The sequence below is a fragment of the Corvus kubaryi genome, unplaced genomic scaffold, assembly GCF_017639235.1.
Source record: "Corvus kubaryi isolate FWS band 111438036 unplaced genomic scaffold, C.kubaryi_AGA036_p1.0 37256, whole genome shotgun sequence".
Lineage (NCBI taxonomy): Eukaryota > Metazoa > Chordata > Aves > Passeriformes > Corvidae > Corvus > Corvus kubaryi.
The window spans coordinates 7,195,048-7,220,634 of record NW_024581076.1 but is presented as its reverse complement, the minus strand read 5'-3'; the positions used below and the strand labels follow the sequence as shown (position 1 = coordinate 7,220,634).

The window sequence follows — 25,587 nt, the reverse complement described above, 5'->3', positions numbered from 1 at the left end:
CGGCGCGCGCGCCGCTGGGGCGGGGCCAGGGGCGAGCTGCGCGCGCGCGGAGGGGGCCGGCGGGCGGTGAGTGGCGCGCGGGGGGGCTGGGGGGGTGCGGCTGGGAGCCCCCGCGCGTGCCCCCTCAGCGCCCCCGTCACCCTCCGACCCCGGGAGAGGGCGGCCGAGGCGCGGACGGGCCGGCCGGGGTCACCCCGTGCCCCCCCGGGGTTTCTGTGTGGCTGCAGGGTGCCCTCGAAGCGACGCACAGGGGAGGGGACGGCAGGAAAGGGCCTTCTCTGGGAACCGTCCGTGTCCCGTCAGCCACGTGTAGGAGGGACCGGCGGTCCCGAGCCCTGCCTGCGCGCCCTCCGTGCGTACGGAAAAGGATGGGAATGGGGCTGCGGTACATCATGTTTCCCTTCTGCCTGAAGTAGCCACCAGGCCTCCTGACTTTACTTGGCTCATCCAGTGCAGTTTTTGCGTATTTGGTAGTCCTCTGAGAGCTTCTCCTGTGTTAACTTTCTGTGTCAGTTTCATGCACTTCGATCCCCGAGAGGGATTCTGTATCTCAGCAACACCTTGTGTGATGAACCAGCTCTTTGGTTTGGTTTGGGGAGTTTTTTTGTTTTGTTTTTTTGTTTGTTTGTTTTGTTTTGTTTTCGTTTCCTTTGGGGTTTTTTTGTCTGTTTTGTTTTTTGGTTTGTTTTTTTTTTGGTCAAGGCCTTTGCAGCCTGCACTTGGCCTTTTAATTATTTCTTTGGAAAACTGTATGTCTGCCCATGACATTTATGCTACTCATGATTACAGGTTCTGTCATACTCGTCCTCAGTTACACCTTCCTCGTACTCATTCCCCTGTAAAAGCTGTTCTAGTGTTTGGATGTCTCACTACCCTGCTTGAACTGTTTCTAGTTCTAGTATTTTCCTTGCTTTTTGTTGCAATGAAGCGCTACACCTGCTGTTTAGTTTTATTCTGAATGTTTTGGTAACGTGGAGCTCTTGATGGCTCCTTTTAAATTTATGTAAATTCCGCTTAACCATGTTATCTGACACAGTTCCTACTCAGTCAGGAGATTCCGATTATGATACATGGTTCTCCCAAAACACCACGTCAGTATTTGGTGGCAGCCAGAAAAACACATGAAATGTTACAGTTTTTTAGGAAAGGAGATAGAGTGTAACAGAAAACATCATAAAGTGACAGCATAAATACGTGATCACCTGTATCTTAGCCGCTGTGTAGAGTTCTAGTCTCAGAAAAAGGGTATGTTAGAAAGTTTCAACATGGATAAGTGAATGTATGGAAAGCCTTTTGTCAGTCCATCAGAGAGGGTTAAGACCCTTCAGATTAGGAAGGGTCAATTTGCAGAGTGAGGGAAGAGAGGTGACTTAGAGGTGTCTGTGAAATGACAGTGGAGAAAGAGTAGGGCTCAAGCACTTGCATTCTTTTCTGACACACCAGGTACCTGCATCACGTGAAGCGAGTAGCCACGCTCACAGCAAGAAGGGGGAGTCATAAAATGATTGATCAAATGAAGCTTCTTACCAGATGACATTGTAGATTAAAAGTGTTTATGGGAATTTAAGGGATGCTGGACAAGTGTTTCAGAGAACTGCATTCGTGGACTGAATAATTTCAGATGCAGAAACAACTTCCTCAGCAGAATGGTTAATGTCTGGGAGAGTAGAGATTGTGGAGGTATCACATGTATTTGCCTTACCTCACTCCTTCTGAGACAGCTGCTTTTGGCTATCTTCAGGATGGAATCACCATCAGTGTCAACCCTTCAGGACAGAAGAACGACTCGTATCAACCCCTGACCTGCACTAGTACTTTCTTCTTGAACCATTTGCCATGGACATGAATTAAAAGTTATTCAGACTTAATCCTGAAACAGAGCCGACTCAGGTCTGTAGCAGGTGAGCTGCTCCTGGTCCACAAATCCTGGTCCTTCTCTCCCTAGTCCACAAAACCATTAGGACGTAGGAAAACTGTTTCAGGTTTGTCACATGTGCTTTTCTGACATCCTCTGGTTTGGCCATCCTCTTCAGAGGCTGTTTTGTTTCATGGCACCTGAGCCCCATATACTTGAGTTTCTGACTTTTTTCCTGTTGAAGTGCAAGGGAGCAGGCTGCCTGCCTGTGCTTGAGAGTGGCCTCTCAGGTGTTTGAGAAGTTCTGATTAGAAGACTCTACATAACACATGTAGATAATGGCCTAGCAATGCTCCATTTCTTCTGGCTTAAACCATGCTGGCTAGCAGGAGGGAGTTTTTGTCTAAATTACTTTAGACTGATGAATTTCATACACTTTATTCTGTCAGTTATTCCTGTTAAAGTGCATTTGGCAATACTCCCAGTATCTTGTCAAATCACTGACAATCAATTCCTTTTAGGATTTAAAGATCTGAAAAATTGCTTCCAGTAGGAGAGATCCTTTTTCTATCTCGGCTTTTAGTGTGGTGGGGACAGACTCCCTCCACACCTCTATGTGTGTTACTTTGGCCACCTCTCTGGCTGTTGTCTGAGGACACAGGATTTGGATTCCTGTACATGATAATGAGCTGAAGCTTAAGCAGAGTGCAGTATCTTCCAGCTTTTGAGGTATCAGGGCGCCAGTCCAGACATTTAGTAACTTTCCAGTCACTCAGATCAGGACTTCTCTACCTCCAGGTAGGTGGTTGCAGCCCCTTCCAGGTGATTTTCATTATGGTTGCACACCATTGGCCAGCTTTTCTCGGTGTGTGCTACAAACACCATGGATGATGAGCTGCTTAACTCAAAGACTGACTTGGGCAGCTTGGAAAAAACACGGACAGCTAGATTTAACTCTATTTCATGCTCTCTGTCTTTTGATCCAGTTTACTCTAGAATAAGATCTTTTCTGAAGTTACACATGTGCTTTTTATATACTTAGTAAAAAACTTAAGGGGCTAACACTGTCCTCTTCCTCCCCATTCCCAGAGATGAAGAGCATGGCTTTCCAGTTGTATTTCTGTTCTGTGGCCTTTTAGCAGTCTTTCCTACTGTTTTCTTATCACCTGTTCTCCAGGTGATCATAATTACAGGTGAAATAAATGTACTGGGGACCAAAGACTGTCCTTCTAACTTTGGGTATTTCTTCTAACTTTGGGTATTTTTTTCCTCTGTTTTAGAATTTGGCTGTATAAAAATAGACTTTTCATATATGACCACCAGAAACTATTGTTAAATACATACAACGTTCGTGTGTGGACAAGGCCTTGGAGTCTCCTGTGCTGTTCTTATCTCTCTGAATTTATTTTTTGTTTCCTTTGGAAGGGATAATGAAGGGGCTTTCAAACAGTAGAACTGTCTCCCTTGAAGGAATTTACAAGTCTTGTTCACATAAACTCACTTTAATAGTTTTCTGATGTAGTTCTTAAGCATGAGAATGTTTTCATGCTAATGACCTAAGTCAGTATATGCATTCAGAAAAATATATTGAATTTTGGAGGCACTTGTAATAGGTGTACATAATATTTTTACCATATGTTCTGAGTTACCTCTTCTTACAAAACCTCACAGTTAATTACTTCTTGGTTCCTAAGGCTTTAGTTTACAAACCAAAAGGAAGGCTATAAAAAATCAACTAAAAAATTATTAATAGATAAAACATGTCAATGGCAGTATGCCTTTGTATCTTTTGAAACAATGGGAAATTCTTCATCAGCAACTTTATCTGTTAGTGTTTCATTTCATGGGCATGGATTTAGTCCTTGCAAATGCCAGTATGGGCTCACTGAGCAGAAAATAAAAAAAATTCAACTTTTGACTTAAGAACTGCAACTTTGCACCTGTTTCAGTTTCTTAGTGTCAAAGCATAGATGTGTCCTTGCTTAGGGGATAATAGCAAACCAGATCACTACATGTATTGTTCAGTTAATAAAAAAAAACTTGTGAGTTAAGGAACGATTGTAAAATTTTACCACATCCTAACAAAAATAAATTGTAGTATAGGGCCTAAAATGGGTCTAGTGTTGTGTATTGTTAGAGCACTGTGGCTAGAAACTGTATTATCTGTCTGGACTCACAGTCATTTCTGTAATAAAGACTTTAAATAATACATAATTTAATGATGTAAATATTTTAAAAGCATTTCTGTTTTATTCAACAGAAAACTAGGGGAAAAGTGATGATTTTGGTTTTACTAGGTAGCTTGACTCAGAATTCTTTTGTGTGAGGCTGATGGCATAGGTGGGTCTTTGGGCTGTGAGCAATTCCCTGTTTGGCCAGCCTGGCCTGAGAAGCCAGCAAGTAAATAAATGATACTCTGGAAAAGCCAGGTTTTCCAGATAAGAGCTTCCCTTAGGTGTGTACTGTGTCAGTGGAATGGCAGAGTTATCGCACAGTGGCAGGATAAGGTACCCTTTTTCCAGCAAGCAGGAAGAAGCTGTTTTAGGAAACTTCATATTGAAAGCTCTGCTAGAGAAGAAGGAAGGGTGGAAGGGGAGGAGACTGCTGGAGAGTTCTGGAGCTCTCCTTGTAAAGCAGGGAAATAGGAGAAGAAAAGCCATGAGTAGCTCTACTTGAAATTACTCAGAATGTTCATGCACTGTTCAGGTGGCCCGCGGTTCTTGGTGACTTCTGCATAATGCAGGCGTATCCCTGTCTCCAGGCTCTGTTAAAGGCATTGCTCGTGTGCTGGTTCTTAGGCTGGATGCAGGGAAAATGGGTTTCTTGAGAGAAGAATCTTTCTCAGTTTTCTCCAGCTTTTCACGTGCCGAGTCCTTTCCGGCACCACCGTTCCACGAGGTGGCACTGTTCCCTGGGAGAGGCTGCTGTGCTGCCTGGGGTCAGAGGGCTCAGGGATGTTGCGTGGCAGAACCCACTTCAGCAGCTTTCTGAAAATGCCTGTACTTTTCCATTGGTACATACCGTGTCTTTTTGGAGCTTTTCGATGGCTTTTTTTTTTTTTTTTTACTTGTAGGTTTGTGGCATTTAGAGGAATCTTTTCATGGCATGGAGGTTTAAGCAAGGTGATGCTGAGCTAGAATGCTGGTTTACTTCATTTGGAGTCAAAACTGTGTGACTTTTGAACATGGGAAGGAATGACCAGCAGCTATCATTATTTCTAGGAAGGAAGGAAATAATTTCTGTAGGATTTTCCAGATCCACAGGAAACCAAGAGCTGTAATGTCAACTTCCCTGTAAGAACACAAGCCAAATCCATCTTGTATAGAAAGGGAACAGTGTTGCTGCTCTTCCTGAATTCTCTGTGGAGACTTGTTATTTCCAATTGGCCTCTCAGTGATTTAAGAGCGCTTAAGTAGAGGGAATAAATTTTCTTTTGTTAGGAGGTTTTCCTAGTTAGTTGCATTCTTGGTGGAAGTTGTTTTACCTCACAAGATTATGCTGTTGTAAAAACCATTCACCATTGAAAAGGGTTAATTTAATTTATTTTTTTTCTTGTTGACATCTAGGAAAATGGATGATGATGATGATGACATTCCCCAGCTTTCATCCCATACATTGGCTGCGCTCCAGGAGTTCTATTTGGAACAGCAGCAGAGAGAGGGCATGAAGACCTCCCAAGGGTTTAATCAATATTCCATTGGCTCAATAGAAGAAGACTGGGTAAGAAACTATGAATTTCAGTGAATGAAGCACAGATAGAGGAATAGCCCTTACCAAGTTTCTTTTGTGGCTGAATAATGAAATGAAATTAAAGAGGGGAACACTTAAGATGTTCCTATTAATGGATGACAACACTGTAGGGAGATTTGCTTTAGTATTAAGTCTGGGTATAGTTGTTTGCTCCACATGTGCATGGGGAGTACAAACTGAAAGTACATGGAGAGGGAATAAAGCTGCTAACAGAAGCATCTGTCCCTGCTGGAAATTTTAATTCCAGCTTAGCATGTGATAGTAGTAAAGCCTCTTCCCTGAGACAAACATAATGTAACAAGACCAAGTAATCTTTCCTTTCACATCATATTTCTTTCTGTGTTTTATTTCTTTGTTTTTGTGGATGGCTGTTTTGCTGCTTGTTTTTATTTGTGGCAGACTGGTTTCTGATTTGTCTCTGGGTTGGGTTTTTTTGGGGTTTTTTTGCTCTTCCTTTTTCTGATCCATTCCCATTTAGTAGTTTTATCCTTTCTTTCTTCCTATACTGTTACTTCTCACATTCCTTTTTCCTCTTCTGCTAAAGTAACTCAATTTAAGAGCACATAAATAATGTGCATGTGCACATTGGCCTTGAAATACCTTGTCAGTGGTTTGGATTACTTGGTTTTCCCGATGCTGCGGTTCATGCTTTGGAAACACAGGGTGTAAGGTACCTGCTGCATATCACTAGGAGTAGAAAGACTGTCAGGAAAAGAGTCACCTTTCCAGCTTTACAGTTTGTGAACTGAGAAGTTGCTATGGATTCTGGTTTTCTTCAGTTATGACTCACCACACCTAACTCTACATAGCAGAGTCAGAAGATTTGATGCTGGTTGTAATTGTGTATTATCTTTCTCAGCAACTGAGCCAATTTTGGTACAGTGGTGAAACTGCATTGTGCCTGGCTAAGGAAGCAGTTCTGGCAGCTGGAAAAGGTGGCAGGTAGGTTTTAATAATTGTGTTGTAGATTTAACATATCTTTTCTGTAAATATTTTGTTTCTGCTGTGTAGACAAGAGCATGCAGTTTAATTCATTACTCATTGTACTTCATTTTTGTTCAACCAAGATACTACAGAATTGCTTTGATGTTATTTACTGATCTTCCTGTTTATCATTTCACTGAATGTTGTAGGCTGTGCCTTGTAAAAGTTTACTATGAATTTTTTAATTTTTTGAGAAATACGAAGTGCTCCAGAGCATATTATTGGCTTGTAATTCTTTCCTTAGTTTTTATATATTGTTTCTGTAGAACAGATGGAAAAAAATTGGTTTTCTTCCTGTTTCTGTAAAGAGTAATTTTTAATTTTAAGTTTTTGCATGTACTTCCTTGCTTTGCTGAAACAAGACTTTCTCTGTAGCTGAGCTTAAGATCTTTATGTAGAATGGGGTTGAACAGGTAATGAATTTCATACTTAAGTCTCTGTTATTAAAGTAATTGATGGTTAGAATGGAAGAAGAATACCTTACATTTTTGGGACTAATGTTTAAAATCTTTTCCCAAAGCCTCTCTGAGGACTGCTATAGAGTTTTGTTGCTGTTGCTTGCCTTTTAAAATTACAATTTAAAGTTATTATGTGTTTTCTCAGGATAGCATGCATTAGTGCACCAAGTGTGTACCAGAAACTGAAAGAACAGGATGGTGAAGATTTTTCTGTGTGTGTACTGGAATATGACAGAAGGTTTTCTGTGTATGGAGAAGAATTTATCTTCTATGATTACAATCACCCTTTGGACTTACCTGAAAATCTCCTGCCACACAGTTTTGACATTGTAATAGCAGATCCACCCTATCTGTCTGAGGAATGTCTTCAAAAGACTGCAGAGACCATCAAATATCTAACAAAAGGAAAGATTCTGCTTTGCACAGGTATAACTAATAAAAATATTAGGTCCCCTTAAGTGCCTTTTTATCTCTTTCTAATGACAAACTTACATGAGAAAAATACTAACTCAATAATGCTGAATTATCATTAATTGAAGGAGGAATTTGTATCCTAAGCTTTTTATTTGAGTACTTGAGCTCAACCTTTATTTTAAACAGAAGGCACGTGGGTTTTAATAGTTCAAGTCAGTACTTTTTTCCTATGGCATTATGAATTCTACTAAATTTTTGAAGAATTATAAGATCATCCAGAAAAATTCCAGAAATGTATTTTTTCTTGTAAAAGGGCCACTCTCTATAATTACAATGATTGAAGTTTGGGAATGGCAAACATAGGTGCAAGTTATTGTTTATGTCTTAGGCACTGAAATACAGCAGGAGGAACTAAAAAGCAGTGATAAAAGCAGTGAAAACATATAACTAGGTATCTGTACTTGTGGGTCCTTCTTTAGGAAGGTGCAGTTGCTGGTTTGAGAAGTGATGGGTGTCTACCCAGGTCATGGCTTTTCTTAAACTGTATTGTTATTACAAGACATCTGAAGACATCCAGGAAAGCTTTCCAAAAAAGCAAAGGACAAAACCCCTCTGTACATACAGTCTGAGGGAAGGCAACCAAGCAGGCAAAACAAAGAAAAATTAAAATAATGTGGCCATTGAAAGCCTGCTCCTTGGTTTAAGTGCATGTGGTAGTCACACACAAGGGTGGTTCTCAGAAGTTTTTTCCCTAGAATGGATAGGTGGTTCTTCAGTTTACTGCTCAAGGCAGTAATTTCTCAGTGTGTAGCTGCAAATATCACACTGTGGTTTATTTAAGTGAAAGAGTGGATGTAATCTGTTTGCATTTCCCATGGCTCCCTACCATTTAACTTCCTTGGAATGCAGCAAGAAGACTGAGTTCAAGTTTGTTTACCGTAAAAAGGGCACTGATACCCTCTACTTAGTTTTATGAAATTTCTTGGACATTCATTTCCTTGGGACGTCTTCTGTTCTTCTAGGTTTATTTTAAATTTCCCAACAGATTCTGTTGTTAAGGAAGGCTGAGAGTGTAGCTGCTTTAAGCCTTCCTTCCTTAAAAAAAACAGGCTCTCTATATATGCATTTGGGAGGAGCTATTGAAAAAGTTCAAACATTCTGTTACTGTTTTTTCTTATTGAATACCAGTTATTTTTGCTGCAGGTGCAGTCATGGAGGAACAGGCAGCAAAGCTTCTTGGTGTGAAGATGTGCAAGTTTATTCCAAAACACTCACGAAATTTAGCCAATGAATTTCGATGTTACGTGAACTATGCTTCTGGACTGGACTGATTCTCCTAAGATCATCTGCAAATCTACAACTTCTTCAGTCAAGCTTCCTTCTGTTTTTTATCAGTTACTGCACATTTTTCAGTGCTGAAATATTTGGCTCCAAGGACTGTTTTCTGGGATAACTGGAATCAACACAGTGTGATGGCCACTCTCTTTCAAAGGAGTAAGCATTTGCAGTTACTGTGTTTCTTATTAGGTAAATGCAGACCAAGCAGTGCAGGTGCTGGATAATGGGAACTTCTCTGTTAGAGTTTCTTTTTAACTGGTAGCTTTTACCATTTGAGGACACATCAGTGACCTCTTTGAAAGGATTTTAGCTTATAACAACACATAGGTGTTTGCCTTGCAGGCATCAGAATCATCATTGCCGAAGAACTTGATAGTTCTGCAGTAATGTAACCCATACATGTCCCTTAAATCTTGAATCATAATGGCTCTGATTAAATATAGTGCCTACTTTTTAATAATTTCAATATCAAACTAAAGATGATCTACAGATATGTCAAGTTTATAGTTACAAGAATGGTTATGATTTTTTTTCCAGTTGCCTGGTTTTATCTTTTTCTCCTGTTCCACATAGCAGTAGAATAGAAGCATCTTAAAAATCATTGAACCTTACAAGGCCACTGAGGAATAACATATTGATAAACTCCCACTGTTTCAAATAGAAAAATGTTAGATTTTATATTTAAGGTTTGGACTATATTTCAGTCAAAGTAGATGATACACTGGAAAAACTTCACTTTGGGTAAGTAGAGATTTTTGATAACTGGTATTTTTAAAGCCAGTTTTGACTAACCTTTTGACTACACTAGTGAATTCTTGGGTGGAAGTTAGTTCATAAATTTCAAGGCACTCAACAGTTTTATAATCTCTAAATACACTCTACAAAACACAAGTACTTGTCTTTGTATGTCGTACTGTATAAAGGCTAATAGAAATGCTGCATCTGCAAAATGAATCACGTAAAATGAAGTATTAAATTTATTTTGTGGTGGGAATAAACCTAATTAAGCTTGTGAGACAAGACTTTTTATAACACAGTGATAATACTCATATATCTGCTGTTTGAATGCAGATTTTCCCATCTGGTGGAGTAAACAGCTGAGCAGGAATAAAACAGATGGATTACTATCCTCTCTCAATGTTCAGAGAATGGTGCTGTCTGAGCTGGACACAACAGTGCTTCATAAATACCCACCCAAGCCACTATATCTCTCCTCCCCATTTTTCAAGAGATCTCTTTGTTTCCTAAGGCTTTTCCTTCCTCACATTTTACGCCTGCTGGTTCCTCCCTGCATGTAGTGTCTCTGGGTTCCATGGCAACAATTTTCTTCCTCTTCTACACGCCGGCCTCTCCTGACAAGCTCTGTGAGCCCAGGACCCATACAGTCTTGCCTTTCAAACCAGATGCCATCCTTGCTGCTGAGCCAGAATTCCCCTAAAAATGAATGTCCACCGGTGAAATACAGCTGGGTTTCGTTGTTTTCCAGGAGGCTACACCATCACTTTTATGTGGCCAGTGTAAAAATAAAGCAAACCAGAACGTTAACTGCATAGCTGTTGGCACAAACTTGTACTTCAAACTGGTTTATTACCTCAGTGTCTTGCACACCAAGCAGATGGAGACAGTGAAGTAACTCATGAAACTTCGTTTTTAACTACATAGAGGCTTCAAGTGGGACAGGTGTCATTGCCAGAAGGGATGATACTATTCCCCTGCCACCCACCTACATTAGAATGTGCTGTTCAAATTGAAGCCTCACCTGTGTTGCTGCTTTGCTTGCTTATTTTGGTAAATGTGTGTTATTGGTCTCTCCATAGTGGAATTAAAAGACAGCTTTGCTAACTTCATCAGAAATATTTCTTAAAAAGATAAAAATGCACCATTCAGTTGTACCAAGAAGTTCACTTCCAAGAAAGTCACTGCTGCTTCTCACATGTAGGTCAGAAAAGGGGCACTGTGAAGACATATAGTTATGAAACTGAGAGTACATGAAAATCTGCGCAGATGCACTCAACAGAGCAGCCTGTTGTCCACCAGCTTCCCTCTTAAAAGCCTGGGGAGTGCAGGCAGCTGCCCAAGCAGAGCTTGACTAGTGGCATTTACAGCCTTCATCAGTGATGGGAGGTAAACTATTTCTGTCATACTTGATTCCAAGGAAGTAGCTGTTTCAGAGAAGAGTACAAGTCACAAAAATTCGTAGTGAATTTGTGTTTTGTGCCAGCGTGGTAACTTTAAGAAATATTATGTGACAGCAAAATCCCTCTTTTCTTCTGTAACAGGATTATGAATAAAAATACCAGCATCAAGTAATGATTGACTTTACTGGGCATGTCTGATGGGTGGACCTTCTGTTGGAACAGACTGTGGTAAAGTGTTAGCGCCATGGTACTCTTCCATTGGCATTTATGACTGCACAGTCATATGTGCTACAGCCTCTTTAACTACCCTAGTCCAGGTAGTTATGGCTGATCCCTAGTCCCAGCAAGATTAATAGATGTTTATACCTTCTGAGCACATCCCAGCCTTTTTCCCTTTTCCTCCTGCTGCTTTCGTGTTCATGTTCCCCCATGCAATTCCATGTTTACTTGTAGCTGTAGATCTTCACCTAGTCAGACAGACACCTTCAGGTGACTGGCAAGTAAACCCAAACTATCATCTCAGGCTTTCCTCAGCCTTCCTGGTTGATAGGAATTTTCCAACCTACCTTGAGCGATACTACAGACCAGAAAATAATCTCTTTACTGAGGATATTGTTCTGTGTTTTGTGACTCCTAATGTATTCCAGGGACAACCTCGTTGAAGGAAGAGATTTTCCTGGCACAGAAAAAATTTTCTCAAGTCAACTGCAGCTGCCAGATAGTTTTAGCTTTGAATTGTTTGCACTTATTGGGCCTGGAGTTGGTTCAGTGAGGCATTTCATGTCTGCCTTCTATCAACAGTTTGTGAAGCCTTGAAGCAACTCCAATGAACACTCCCTCCCCCATTCAAATTAAAGGCAAGGCTGCGGCAGCTGTAACCAGAGGGCTGGAAGCTGGAAAATGTCACACCACATTTGAAGTGAAACTGATATAAATCCATGATGTGATAACCTTGTTAAAAAAAAACAATTCCAAACTAATGCAAACTACATTTAACACTCAACCTTTCCCACATGAGTAATGTGGAGAGAAAGGATGTATGGAAGGATATTTGGAAGGCCAGCAAGTGTTTGTGTAGCTAGTAGCTCTTGATGTTAAGTATTAACAAACAGTTGTTCATGCTAAAACATAAACAGCTTTTAAGAGACACCTAACTGGAAAGCTGGATCAGGAAGCAAACCGGCTCAGCTAAAAAGTCTGTCACAGAGGAAAAGGAGGATTAAAAAGGGAAAATGGGCTTCTGAACAGAGTAACATAAAGGTGCTTGAACCATGGGAAGCTTTCTGCACTTGTTGAAGAATGAGTTTGCCAACACACGCACTCTATTGATCTGTGGAGGTTTTACAGTTCTCTAATACTTTCATTCAGTTTCTGAAGCTTTATATATGCTAAAACATCTGCTTTTCTGGATTGGAGAAACTGATTATGTTCCATTTACCTGATCTTAGCTTGCATTCTCGCACCTGCTAGGAATTCCTTGAACATGGTCTAGTTACTTGAAAATCTCAAAATGACTCCATAACTAATGCCTGCAGTACAGGGGAAGAGAGTTGCAACAAAAAGTGAGATTTTTTTTCTCTACATCACACAAATATATCCATATGCTCTAATAACCGATCTGTTGCCAGCAGATTTGTATAACAAAAGTGTGTGGGCAGACAAATGAGCCCTGCTGGAGGGCATCTAGGTATTTACTAAATGTTCAGTACTGCATGGTTGGACATTTTGCTGTTGTTGTTTTGGGTCATTTTACTGCCTTTTAGGGTGAAGACTTTGCTTTCTATGCTGTGGAGTTTGAAGGGTCAACTTCATGTTGCCTTAAGTGTACATGTGGAGAAAAACCCCACAATGTAATGGTGAAATGCCTTACAGTTGTAAGGCATCAAGCTACTGAAACATCACCTAGGGCAATGTTTCTCCAATTCTGTGGGTCAGCCTCCCTTTTGAGCCCCTTTGATTACCATTTCCCTGTGCCCTGAGGGTGAGAAGTTCCTCCACATTAGGAGGAAGGAAAAGAGCTGCAAGTATTTACATTCTCTGGGGAACAGGTAACTACCTATAATTGCTGGCAGCAGCCAGGCAATTAGCTGTTCTCTGAGTAGTATAAACATTTTATGACCGTCCTTGAACTCACTTTTGCAGATCCCCTTGAGACAGAAGCATCACAATCTGAGGAAAAACATATCTAAAGACAAGGAGAATTGAGGAGAAGCATCTGCACAAAAAACACAGCTACAAACTTCAATCTGACATTGTGATGGGAATCTTTTATTCGTTTCTGGAGTTCTTAAAGTTATTTTAGGCTTTGTAAGAAGTTACAGATTGCAGTGTAAAAATACTGTTATGCTAGACTGAGGCAGAGAGAGCAAAGTCAATAATTATGCACCAAGAGATGGAGTTGTCATACAACTTTCATTCTCTCTTTAACTTGTTGTGATTAGCTCACAGTCTTTCCATTCTTCATCCAACACTCCAAAGAAGAGTGTGTTTGTGTAGCATAGGGGCTTTCTCTGCTGTGAATTAAGGCCAATTTTGAGATTCATGATGTAGCAGATACATTGCTGCATATGATGTTTATTCTGTAAAGATATTGCAGTCACAATCTTTCAGCTGTAAAAGAGATTCTCTGCTAGGCATTCAGATGTTTATCCATTTTGGCGAGTGTGGCCCTTTGAGGAATTATGCTTAGCAAGGCATGCCTGGTCATTCCTGATTCTCATTCACTAGGCTGAGTCAACTCTAGTCACGTGTTCTGGAAATGCAAGTTTTTGTGTATCCAGGGTTTCTGGTGAGGGCCTGCCATCAAGTTCCATCAGCAGTAGGCTGCACAGATGGAAGGCTGCACATCCACAGACCAGCAGCTTTTGCAGGTGATTGTCTGTTACATGTAGCATAAGGAGAAATGAGTAACAGTAATGGTAAAAATCAGTTGGATTTAACAAGTTTGGATTAGCTGGGACTCAATTCAATGGCCTCTTGTAGCATGAGGAAGTTAAGACCTAGCCTGCTTACTCACCTGCAGCACACCTGAGGTGAAGCCTATCCTTGGTACTTACTTTTTAATGGGGAATCTCCTCTCCTAAAACGAAAAAGGTTTTCACCTTTCAGCTGCATGGAACACAGTTTTATCACAAGAAAGTTAAGCAGTCAGTGATGGATGAAATCAAATACAGAATTCTTGGGACCCAAACTGTGGGTTTTTTTCAAATTGATATTTTCTGTATAATTAGACTTAGTCCACATCAAGAAAGTCCACTGCATTTTTACAATATTCTAGCATGTTTTTTTGTCAACACCTTTGTACCCTTAGCAATTTGGCGAGCTTAAAAATAGCAAGCAAATAGAATATTGCTTCATGAATGACTAACTCAGCAAAAGTTTCCTTGCTATAGTGTATAAATTAGCAAAAGAGGTAACAGCTCAGAGGTAAAGCTTGAAGTTTATGCAGTATAAAGGGAAGCTCTCCCAGCCTGAGAAATTATCCTTTTAACTGCTCATATGTCACATGTACAGCAGCTATGTGTTTTTTATATAACTGTACTTAAAAGTAGAGTATAAGAGATTCCTTAAAAATACCTACAACCAGTAGCCTGCTATAGTAATAGCTACCATGTCTTACAGTTGCATCATCTTCTAAAATTTACTGTGGATAAGTAAAGATAAAACGTTCTGCTCTAAGGGGGAAAAAAAAGGAGTTTGGAGTAATGAACTAAACAAGTTTACATGAATGAACTAAAGAAGTTGAATGAACTGCCATCTCTAATGATCTAAGTGACTGGACTTTCCATCTTGTATCTGAAATAACTGTAAGCAGAAAAAGAGGGCAAGTGAGTGTGTTTGCTGCTGCAGTGCAGTTTCCTGAGGTGGTGAGATGATGATGTGAGGCCATCATCATCTCATTCTTCATTCTGATGAGGGCTTGTTCTGGCTCACCAGCAACTTCACTTCTTGTTTATCTATGCTGGAATTTACGCTCTCTGCCTCCTTTTCCTGCTCAGGTACGCAGGTGCAGCCCACAGGGATGGTGATGTAATCCTCGGTGTAGACGTAGCGGCCCCCGGCACAGGCGGGCGTGCGGCGCAGGATGACCGTGGGCATGAACACCGGGGTGCTGCGGAAATGGAAGCTCTCCTCGCCAAAGATCCCCATCAGGCAGCCTTTGCACAGGCAGTAGGCTTCAGGAATGTATTTAGGGTATCTCATGGGATCATAGGAAATTCTAGAGAGCAGCAAATAAAGATTCATTAGTACCTCTAAAAACAGGGTTATTCATCTGAAATTATATAATCTTATATATTATTATTATATCATTATAATAATTATATCATGTTTTTGTCATCTTTACCAGGAAAAATAGCTGTAGCTCTTGCTGTCTGGCTTCTAATTTGTAAAGTGTAAAGAAAAAAACATGAACAGCTTACAGAACTGATTAGGTCCTACAGTGCACATGGAAGTATGAAGTGTCTGGCTTTCTGAATTGTGAGATTCAAGGGTTTAAACAGAATGAGTTTTGTGTTTTGGACTGAATGGGTAAACAGAGCCTTAAAAAGGACACCTGGGCATTTCTAGACTTTTTATCTGCCTTGAGTTCTTCAAAAATTGGTACAAATCCTTGTTAACATTATTATTGTTAAAGCCATGACATGATGTTTTAAAATTTAGTAATTTAAGTAGAACTGAATTGTACTATTATTTCTGCAATAGGTTTTGCTCCCTAGTATACTTGGGGTCATAAGAGCACCTTTCCCCTTGAAAGCAGAACTCTGCATTGCTTTTTCTAATTCATGTCTACTGTATCTTCCTCTAACCAGATAATAGCAACATTTTCATCCCCACACTGAGATAAACTGTAACTTCCTGGGATGGCATATCCACAGCTTCTCCGGGCAACCTGTGCCAGTGTCTCACCACCCTCACTTCCTAATACTTCCCAATATCTGCCCTCTTCTAGTTTAAAGCCATTATTCCTTGTCCTATCACTCCATGTCCTTTTGAAGAGTTCTTCTCCAGCTCTCTTGTAGGCCCCCTTTACTGATACTGCAAGGCTCAGCCTGTCTTCTTAGGAGAGGTACTCCATCCCTTTGAACATCATCATGGCCTCCCCTGGACTCACTCCAACTGGTCCATATCCTTCTTGTGTTGGGGTCCCAGAGCTGGATGCAATCCTCCAGGTGGGAGCTCTTAATAGATCTTAGAGTGATCTTAATAGATTTAAAGCAATTTCTAAATTGTGTTTCCCAGGGTTGGCAGCACTTCCTTGGGTATCCAAGCGTTCACCTTTTATCTCTTCAGGCCATCTCTGAGATGAGAGGAGGTTTCAGGTTTGGAAGAGACAGAAGTCTGCCTCAAGCTGTGACTGCTAGTCAACAAAATCTGTCCTCGTGAGAGCAGGCAGCCTGGCTCTCCCTCTCACACCCACCCGTGGGTTGACACTGATGTTTTTCTGGTCACAGGATTGATCCAGGAATTCATTCAACTGAGGAGTAACTCCGTCAAAAGCTGGGGTTTGGTGTGTCAGCTGTTTTGCCACACATGTACACAGAGCTCTACACCAGCAAGGCAGAGTGAACAAACAGCTGTAGGTGGGGACAGAAGGGAGCTGCCCTTTTCAGAAGTATCACCAGTTTATCCAGTTAAAGGAGATCTGGAATGACAGCTTTTGCCAAGCACAAACTTGATTATCCTGTCATCAAGGAAAATAGACTTTTTAATATATATATAATGACCATTATATAAAATTTAAAGAATTTGTTTTCCTCATGGGAAAATCTGACCAGTTCTCTTATAGCCAGACATCTGTGATGTTGCAGATATTTTTTGCAATGCTCCTCTGTCCCATTTATACTTGCTTACTTTCCCCAGGAAATACCTTCATGTTACAGGATCTCACACCAGTGTGAAATAAAATGTCTGGTAGGCAGCAGAAGGGAAGAAAGCGGAACACAGGCCTTTCTACATGATACATTGCCATTTCAAACTCAAGTGTGAGTAATTTCAGTGGTGGATTGTTAAACACACCATGTGTCAAGTCATTGGTATTTCCTCTACTGTATTATCTCTAGCACCTGGTTTATGATGTTACTGGAAAGCATGAGCATGCTTCTGCATGCAAACATGAGAGGTTTCACTCATGACAGAACACTGTTACTGGAATCATGGTCTACAACCATCTCTCCAAATTCCCACGTGGAAAAAGTCAGGTATTAGTGGTGTGGGTTTTTTGAAAGATGGTGTGGTTGTGGCATGGTTTTCTACTTTCCAAAGGAAAAAATCTCTTATATTACTAAGTTCAATGTCAATACATTATGTGAGGACTGGAAGGAATCAGAGAATCCAGACTTAATGATGGATTCAAAATATAGATGTGGTTTTGCATCCAGACCAGAACTTCAAGGCTGAAGCCTCTAAGTAATACCTCCTGAAATTCATACCTTAACTCAAATGTCACTAAAATTTAGAGCCATATACAAGGATCTGCATCTTCAGCTCCAGCCTGTTCAGAAAAGCCATATAAATAAAACTTCATTTGTGTCTTTCTAGGCAATCCAGACCTGCTTGGGTCTGAACCACTAACAAACAAGAGTAACATCCAGCATTTAGCTGGATAAATGCAGTTGGACCTGCTTCCTTGTGTTCACCTGAACTGAGCATAATCACACTGCACAGAAAATGACCACTGCCTCAGCTGCTATAGTTTGATTCCTCTCCATTACTCCAACCACTACAAGCCACGTTTTAACATCTTCTCCTGGAAGAGAGTAAACATGTTTGATCAGGTTAACTAACCAGGTAAAGACACATGCTCCAAGTTCTCGCTATGTCTTTCCTACATGTAGTGAAAAACACACCCAAGAGATGGATGGAGCTGGGAAGAGCAGTGGAGAACCAGAGAAGTGCAACTTTTCACTGGTACTCAAGTGTCCCCTGCAGCCTCGTGTTGTTTGCTGTGGCCACTGCTGCAGACCAGACAGCCCAGACACTTTCATGACGATTGCCCTTGTCCGGTGAACTCGGGTCACCACTGTGTAAAGCTAACTCTGCCTCTCCAGCGCTCCTGGCTCCCAAGTGACAGGAGCAGTGAGCTGTGCTGGTCTGCTCTATTCCCATCTGCTGGAACAAGAAGCAGGTTTGTGCTGAACTGGAACTGCTAATGAAGTGTGACTCGGCTGCTTTTCCTTATGACCCTACGAGTGCTTAGAGAGCTCCCAGTGAAAAGCAAACTTCCTGCCATTTACGTACTGAGCCTGGAAACTCAAGAGAAAACTTTCTGTCAGAAGTAAAAGTCTTGAAGAGACTTAATTTGCCTTCTCCTGTACTGCTGCTTTTATATGTAGTATTTTTAATAATATTGTCACTTCACAATTTCCAAGCTTCTGATTCCACGGGGTCAGATGCTGTGCTGGGGCAGGCAGCCGACTCGTCAGAAAAATCACTGTTAGCACTGGGCTAACAGCTGGATGTTATCAGGAGTCTAATAAGCAGATCATCATCCCCTTCCTTTGCACTCTGAAATACTTACAGGATTAAGAGCTAACAGCTTTTTTTCTCCCTTGCCAAGACATTTCTTTCCCTATAGCAGGTGTTCTTTTGTTCACATTATGGTTAGTTTATTTTATATACAGGCAGCAACATAGGTATTAGTACTATGGGTAGCACAGTGCTTGCACAAAAATAGCCCAGTGCTAACTGATTTTCTGAAGAGTTACACAAACGTGCTCAACTAAAAAGGATGGCAGCTCTGCATCCCCTTGTATTCTTTCTCTTGGCAGCATCTTTGGGACATGCACACCATGCCACATGGTAATGCTAAATCCTGGAAAATGTCTTGGATAAGCTTCTAGAAAATCACTGGAGTATTATTTGAAGGAAAGTCCTCTTGTATGACTTCCTTCAAACACATTGCAGACAGCTTGGCTTTTACCAGTGAAAAAATGACTTGCCTGTATTACCGTTACTAAGATTTTATGTAAATGAGCACTAAACCAAGGATGCTTATGAACTGAAACAGATTTTTGAAAAACAGAAAAAACAAGCTGGGCAATGTTTAAGACAGGGACTGGCTAACATCATCAGAGAAACACTGACGATAAAAGTTAAATCTCTGTAAATTAACCCTTAGTAGATGCAGGATTAGGGCCCAGAGGCAGGAACAAATGCGATGGGATTTGGAAGTTCAGAAACATGAAAGACTTCCTGAACGCACACAAAGAAATTTTGCTAAACTGACACAGAAGTGTTTTCAAATTCTCTGGTTGTTACTATAGCCTTAGACATCAGAAAATAAAAACAGAGCTGATATATACAGCTGGTTAATGAAAGTCATCTGTGCTCTGCAGCACCATGAATGGAATCACGAATCAGCACTACCTGTAAAAGTGCTGCTGACTTCAGTGGGTGCGGGAACTCACGCCTTCTGATCAACGAATCAACATGATTACGCAGAAGCTTCTTGTTGTTTAAAGTACACTCCACTCACACATCTCACAACTTTGACATCATACCCTACTTATACAGTTCACTTACTTACACATTCTATAACTTCCACATATCACACTACCTATACATCTTTCTTACACCTTTTACAACGTCTACCTAATGCAGTACTTACACATTTTACAACTTATACATTCTACCTACTTTTACATACTACTCTACTTATACATTTTACAACTTTTACATAATACAGTACACACACATTTTGCAACTGCTGTGCATGAGATCTCACATTGCTTGAGATTGGTTTCTCTATTTTGTTCAATGAGCTCTGCACATACTTTTCTGATAATATGATTGGTTTTAATCTAGTGCAGCACAGTCCTTTTTCATCTATTTCTTGGTATTTAGTTTTTCAGCTTCTTCTTTCCCAGTTCAGCACAGTTTACCTCTCAATCCTTGATGAATTCCTGAGGGCTCTAACAGGTGAGGCTCCTGATCCAGACAAGCAGCATCAAGATGATGACAGCAAAAAAACCCATCCAGTGATCAGCAGCCAAGTTAATCCAGGAAATCCAAACAACAAAACAGCAAAGGACAGGAAACAGATATAAACCTATCCCACCTCTCCCCTCCAACCTTCAGACTGGAGCTTAAAAACCCTCTTGGGGCTGATGGGCTGCAGCTGAAGGTGGAAAGGCCAGGTGAAGCTGGTGAGGGTAATTCCAGCCTGGTCCTACTCTGAGGGCTCTGGTAAAAATAACTAAAAATTGTTTGGCTAGGGCATACTATCAAGGTTCAAATACTTTACAACAAGGGGGATCAGATTTTTCCACCATTGCTCTGAGCTTTATGATCAGACCCCACAAATGTTTAGGAAGACATTTAAAATTAATCCTTTTTATAATGGCTCTTGTCCATGAGCAACTTGTCTGTGCCTCTCTGGAGCTGTGCTTGCACTGCTAATGATCACCATGATTGTGGCTTCTGTAAATGTTAACAAGAGCACCCATCCTGTGATGTCGGCAGCGTCTGCAGGTCCACCCATATCATTAATTCTTGCTAAGCAACTCTGAACCATAGCAGTAGCCAAGTGGCCCTTGCCAGAACCTCCTTGTACAAGCAGGCTCTCTGGATTTCATTGATTGCCATGTAATACTGCTAAAAGGATGAGCAACCACTGGATAGATGTCACAAGCTGGCACACAGTCAGCCTGATGATTTCATGGAAGGACAATTTCACGGCAGAACTTCTGCTGCCGGCTCTATTTTTTAAAAAAGCTGGGTAATTTGTAGCCCAACTTCCTGAAGTGCTGAGCAAATCCAGCGTGCTCAGCTGACTTCAGTGAACTCTGCTGTCTCTTTATAGCTCTGCAGAGCAAAGAGTGATTCGCGTGATTAAACTCTGTGCCCTGAGTTATATACAGATCTCCTGTGGCCATCAGGATGGAATTTCAGTATCAGATCCACAAACTAGTATTTTTCCCCTAACTTCTGCCTTAAATACCACCTGTTGGTTGCTGCTAGCAGTAGGGTTGGGGACCAAATGGATCTGTGGTGCAATCCATGTACTACTCCTGTATCTCTGGGTTGTAGCAAGCCAAAAGTGATGTAAGTCATGATTTTTGTATAACCAAATTAAAATACCAAGTAATGGAAAATAAACAGTAAGCACAGAATAAAGACAAGCAAAGAAGCCACACAAGGATTATCTGAGCTTTGAGCCAGTCAAACCTAATTCTTCCACACTTAAACAGAATGACAGGTTTGGGATACAGGTGATGCAGTAGGGTCAACGTTATACACAGTTCTCTAAGTAATATATTTGATTCTTTCTCATAAATGCTGATATGAAAAAATTCCAGTTGACTTGCACTGAACAGTCATGTGAACAGAAGAATTACAAGCAGCAGCATTAAACAGCTGGGACCAGGTTCCTGGGGAGATATTCAGGGGAAGGTAAGTAGAGCCAGACTTAATATCTTTATTATTAATGACCTGGAATAGGGAGTATAAACAGTATGTTAATGAAATCTGCAGATGGTAACAATGGGAACTGCTGTAACACCAATGAAGACAGAGAAACAGCATGAGGTATCTCAGGCATTAAAGTGTAGGTCAAAAAGAAAAAAGAGTCTTTATGCACAGAGCAGAAATGAATTGCACTGTAAGTCTTTAGGTGCAGAAAATAAGTCAGAGAGCAGGATGTCTGTGAGATGCTGGAACAGGACAGGCAACTTGATGCAAATTTCAAGTTGTCAAGTTCAGCCTTTGAGCAGCGTCCTATCAGCGCATACAAGAGGGGTCTGCCAACAGTAAATTTATTTATGAGCCTTCACCACTAGAACTACTTTGGTGATTCAGAAGGCAGTTCAGGAGACAGCAATGAATCTGTGTAGGGGAGCAATTTATGAGGGAAAAGGATTAAATGCAAGTAGGCTTGTCAAGAAAGTGCTGTAATACGGAAGAGATCCGTGTGCGGCTTTTCAGATTAACACTCCAGTGATGGAGAAGAAATTGGGATTGTATAAGTGAAATTGGTTAACCATTGACAAAGCATAATGGGACATTACTTGCAGTCTTTAAAGGAGAGCTGTGTGCTCTTCTCAAAGATATGGAGTAAATCTAATAGCATTAAGGAGCTTCCTGGGTACCCAGCTGAAGACCACAGAAACGAATTTTCACATCTGGCTTCAAAATCTATGAGATAGCAGGTGGTAATAGCTAATGCACGTTAGCAGTCTTATACTTTACACTTTAATTACACATTTTGAGATATCTGTTGCTGTCTCATTACACACTAATGATACAGTAAAAATGCAATCACAAAAAAATCTGTAAATGAGATCTGTTAACTAGATGGTGTACTTAGGCCTCTTTACCCTACAGAAAACATTTTTCCCTCTGAATATAATTTTAGATTTTGCTTTTAATGGTGTAATACTTTTTTCCACTATCTTTTAAAATTCCTAGCTTGGAGATGTCATCAAGTTACTTGTATGTGAATGGTTAGTGGTCTGTCTTGAAAACATTTTGATGAAAAGTACAGTGGATTTACAGCTTCTTAATAAACCTTTTGTAATCCAGCCCCTAAAGAGCAGCTGGTTCTCTGTTAAGAAGTAAGCCTACACAGAGCTCCAACTGAAAATAAATACCTGCCCAACAAGATGTAAGGATGGAGGGCACTGTTTTTAAACCAGAGGAACAATTTTCTGATAGCACTAGTACTTTGCAAAACCACTGTAAAAAATACCTGAGCTGAATAGGAGGTGTTTCGTTCATGGTATTTATTTACTTTGTGCACTCTTAGGTAGCTTAAAAATCCTCAGTGTGCTTAGAGAAAATGTATTGCTAAAAATACTTTGCTTATGAAGGGCTTACTGAGCAAATAAACCGTCTTTCTCTCAGTAGGATTACTTCTTACACTAAAAGCAGGCAAAACCCATGCCATAAAATAAATATTTGTTGGAGAGCACTAACAAGGAGATAACTGTTTGCTGAATACACAGGAAATGCATCAAAGTATATACCAAGGATAATGTATAAAAAGTAGCAAGAAAGTCAGTTCCTTTTAAGTTTGCACATTTTAGCTTCCTGTTGTCTGCAGTCCTTTACAGAAAGCTGTCTTATTCAAACCACCAGAAGACTTCACAGTCTTCTGAGAATGTGATCACACACTGGGTTTAGTGTATTAGATCAGTGGTTTCCAAGCTTTTCCAGAGCTTCCTATAGAAATGCAGGCCCTTGTTTTGTGTATTAACCAGCCTCACAACAAATTTACTTTACTTAGTTGTTTTTATGCCCCCTTAAAAATAGTCTGTCAGCCCCTGTTCCGCCTCAGGGGAAGAAGGTTTGCAAAGCACAGGTTGAAAACACAGGTGCAGAATATTGCTGTACTCATTCCTTGCCTACGCTCCTACAGCAAACTGGACACCAAGCCCTTTGGAGTGTTTGGTAGGTGAAGATACGGCTCTGTTGGTAGGTGACCTGAACACAGACTGTACCCTGATGTATTTTAGAAACCGCGGAGCATCTGGAGTCACATTTTGGCGAAAGCATCTGAGCCCTTCTGTGGCTGCTGCAGAGTCAGGAGGTGCTTCTTTGGTGGCTGTCCTTTGCTGAGGGTCCTCTGAGTGAACTTCACATATGACAATTTGCCCAAGTGACTTTTTGAGGGTGGTCTGTGCTCCCGGGTGGGTGTGGATGTGGGTGTGAGCTCCATCTCACGGCTTGCTCCACCTCATTCATTTCTCTTTTTGCCCATTAAACATATTCCTCACATAAGCTGTTTTTACACAATTACCTTACATCGCCTACTTAGACGTGTGCTTTAGCACCTTTCCTGCAGGCTGCTGCCCGGTGCCGCGGCCACCCCTCGCCTCCCGAGCCGCCCCGGTCACTGCGCGGGAAAGCCGGCGGAGCCCGGCGCTGCCGGTCCCGCACCGGGACACCGCCTCGGCTCCCTTCAGCCTGCCGGGACCCCCTGAGACGGCCGCACCCCCCTTTCCCCGGCGCCGGAGTCACCTGTATGCCCAGGGCGATGCGCTGCGCAGATTGACGGGGAGCCGGACCTTCTTGTCCGCGGGCGGCCGTGCCCCGGCGGGGCAGCTGGCGTTGTGCTGGCGGCCCGGCGGCTCGGGCTGCAGGGTGTGGTGGAAGGCGCTGAGCATGCCCGCCGCCAGCCGCCCGTACAGCTGCTCCAGCAGCTCCTCGGGCCGCTCGCCGCAGCTCCGGGTCCGCGCCGGCCGCTGCTTGGGCGCCCTGGCGGCCTCCGGGCGGAGCGGGAGCAGCGCCGCGCAGAGCAGCGCCAGCAGCGCCGCCAGCGCCGCCCGCACCTGCAACGACGCCGCCGTCAGCGGGGATGGGGACACCGGGGACACCGCTCCCGCCCGGCACCGCCCGGCACCGCAGCCCCCGGCCCCCGGTCCGCAGCCTCTTACCCTGCCTCGCTGCATGGCGGCCGGGCTGATTCTCCTCGAGGGAGCTGGGAAGAGCGGCGGGCTGCGGCGCCGCGCCGTGCCACTGGCTCTCCCGGCGGAGGAGCTGTTGGAAAAGTGCCCTGCGCCTCACTGCATCTCCCTTGGCCTCGCCTGCCAGGAACATGTTTGCCGGCGCTCACGGAGGCGGCGAGCGCTCGGCGCCGGGCGCGGGCCGGTCCCGCACCCAGCGCTGCCCGCAGCCCCAGGGACACCCCGCGGGCACAGGCGGGCTCCTGCCGCTAGCCCGCCCCGGGGCCCTGCCGCGGGCACCCCCCCGAGCCACCGGCCCAGTGCTCCCCGCAAGCCCGGGGGCCCCGTCGGGAGCCCCGCGCTCCCTCCCACCGAACCGGCGGCACCGGCAGGAGCCGGGCTGTCCTCAACCCCGCCGGGACGCTCGGCACCCTCTGGGCCAGGGCTCGAGATTGAGGCAGAGCCAGGGGGATTTGGCCCGGTCGTAGCCGAAGTGTCAAGGCTGATGTGAAAAAACGTGGGGATTTACAGCTGGGGAAGGCACTACTCTAGCCCGGACTCTCGCAGTCATTTTAGGGCCATTGGCACTGTCCCTCGTAGGGATTTGGGATTTCCCACTTGCCCGACTCCAGGCAGCACCTCTAGCGTGTTTCTCCATCCAGCTGTGTCGTTTCTCCAGCAGGAACCGAGGTGGTTGATGTCCAGCATGGAGCCTGGGGCAGGCGACCGTGAGGCCGCTTGGAGCCTGATCCACCCGCTCCTCCGGCGGAGGGGGCCCGGGGTGGACACCCACGGCGGTGTCACTCTGCTGACTGCAAGAGAAGCCACTTCAGAAGACGAGAAATTTGCATGGTACATACCTAAAGGACGTTGAGGTGAGTCTCACCTCTAATGGCTTCTCCATCTATCCTGTATCTGTATTCTGTATCTCCTAAAAACACATGATGTGTTTCATGGTCTCTGGCACAACCCACGAAAATAAGCATCTGTAGTACTCTGGGTCATAAAAGATGTGATCCACTGAAATGGTGTGCATTACAAACAGACCTCAGAATTCATCACTCGAATCAAGTATTTCATGTGCGCTGATGAAGTCCTGCACATCTCTTGAGACATTTAGGATAAGGATAGTTAAATATGAAAATACTAATTAGGAATAAGGGAAAATGGGATCATGAATCATACAAGGACTGAGAAACCCCAGCTTGGTACCACAGAAGTACAAGACATCACCAAACAGGCTGGAATTGAAGCAGAGTGGTCTGGCA

General features: G+C 42.7%; 2 protein-coding genes across 6 annotated transcripts; one reads left to right on the top strand and one right to left on the bottom strand.

Annotated features, from left to right (window-relative positions):
- The first annotated feature begins 27 nt into the window (after nucleotides 1-27).
- Nucleotides 28-11,109, top strand: EEF1AKMT1 (EEF1A lysine methyltransferase 1). Of its 5 annotated transcripts, none has more exons than XM_042023923.1 (6): nucleotides 166-352; nucleotides 1,742-1,901; nucleotides 5,422-5,575; nucleotides 6,465-6,547; nucleotides 7,193-7,473; nucleotides 8,665-11,109. In XM_042023923.1, exons 3-6 carry the CDS (start codon nucleotides 5,426-5,428, stop codon nucleotides 8,790-8,792), a joined length of 642 nt encoding a protein of 213 aa, XP_041879857.1. In that variant the 5' UTR covers nucleotides 166-352; nucleotides 1,742-1,901; nucleotides 5,422-5,425; the 3' UTR covers nucleotides 8,793-11,109. The 5 variants fall into 5 exon arrangements, 4 of the variants coding, with proteins under 4 accessions (XP_041879859.1, XP_041879857.1, XP_041879858.1 ...); XR_006015337.1 differs by lacking the exon at nucleotides 166-352 and having other exon boundaries at nucleotides 757-1,901; nucleotides 8,665-8,955; nucleotides 9,871-11,109; XM_042023925.1 differs by lacking the exons at nucleotides 166-352; nucleotides 1,742-1,901 and adding an exon at nucleotides 28-66.
- Nucleotides 11,110-13,184: 2,075 nt separating this feature from the next.
- IL17D (interleukin 17D) lies at nucleotides 13,185-24,563 on the bottom strand. The gene is made up of 3 exons (XM_042023926.1): nucleotides 24,311-24,563; nucleotides 23,895-24,205; nucleotides 13,185-15,156 (listed from the first exon to the last, which is right to left on the bottom strand). Exons 1-3 carry the CDS (start codon nucleotides 24,323-24,325, stop codon nucleotides 14,841-14,843), a joined length of 642 nt encoding a protein of 213 aa, XP_041879860.1. The 5' UTR covers nucleotides 24,326-24,563; the 3' UTR covers nucleotides 13,185-14,840.
- Nucleotides 24,564-25,587: the final 1,024 nt, after the last annotated feature.

Coding starts and splice junctions, on each gene's coding strand:
- EEF1AKMT1 (XM_042023925.1), top strand. CDS start 5,426: ATGGATGATGATGATGATGACATTCCCCAGCTTTCATCCCATACATTG. Junction 5,576..6,464: donor GCTCAATAGAAGAAGACTGG/GTAAGAAACTAT, acceptor TATCTTTCTCAG/CAACTGAGCCAATTTTGGTA. Junction 6,548..7,192: donor GCAGCTGGAAAAGGTGGCAG/GTAGGTTTTAAT, acceptor GTGTTTTCTCAG/GATAGCATGCATTAGTGCAC.
- IL17D (XM_042023926.1), bottom strand. Junction 15,157..23,894: donor GCATCGCCCTGGGCATACAG/GTGACTCCGGCG, acceptor GCTGCTCTCTAG/AATTTCCTATGATCCCATGA.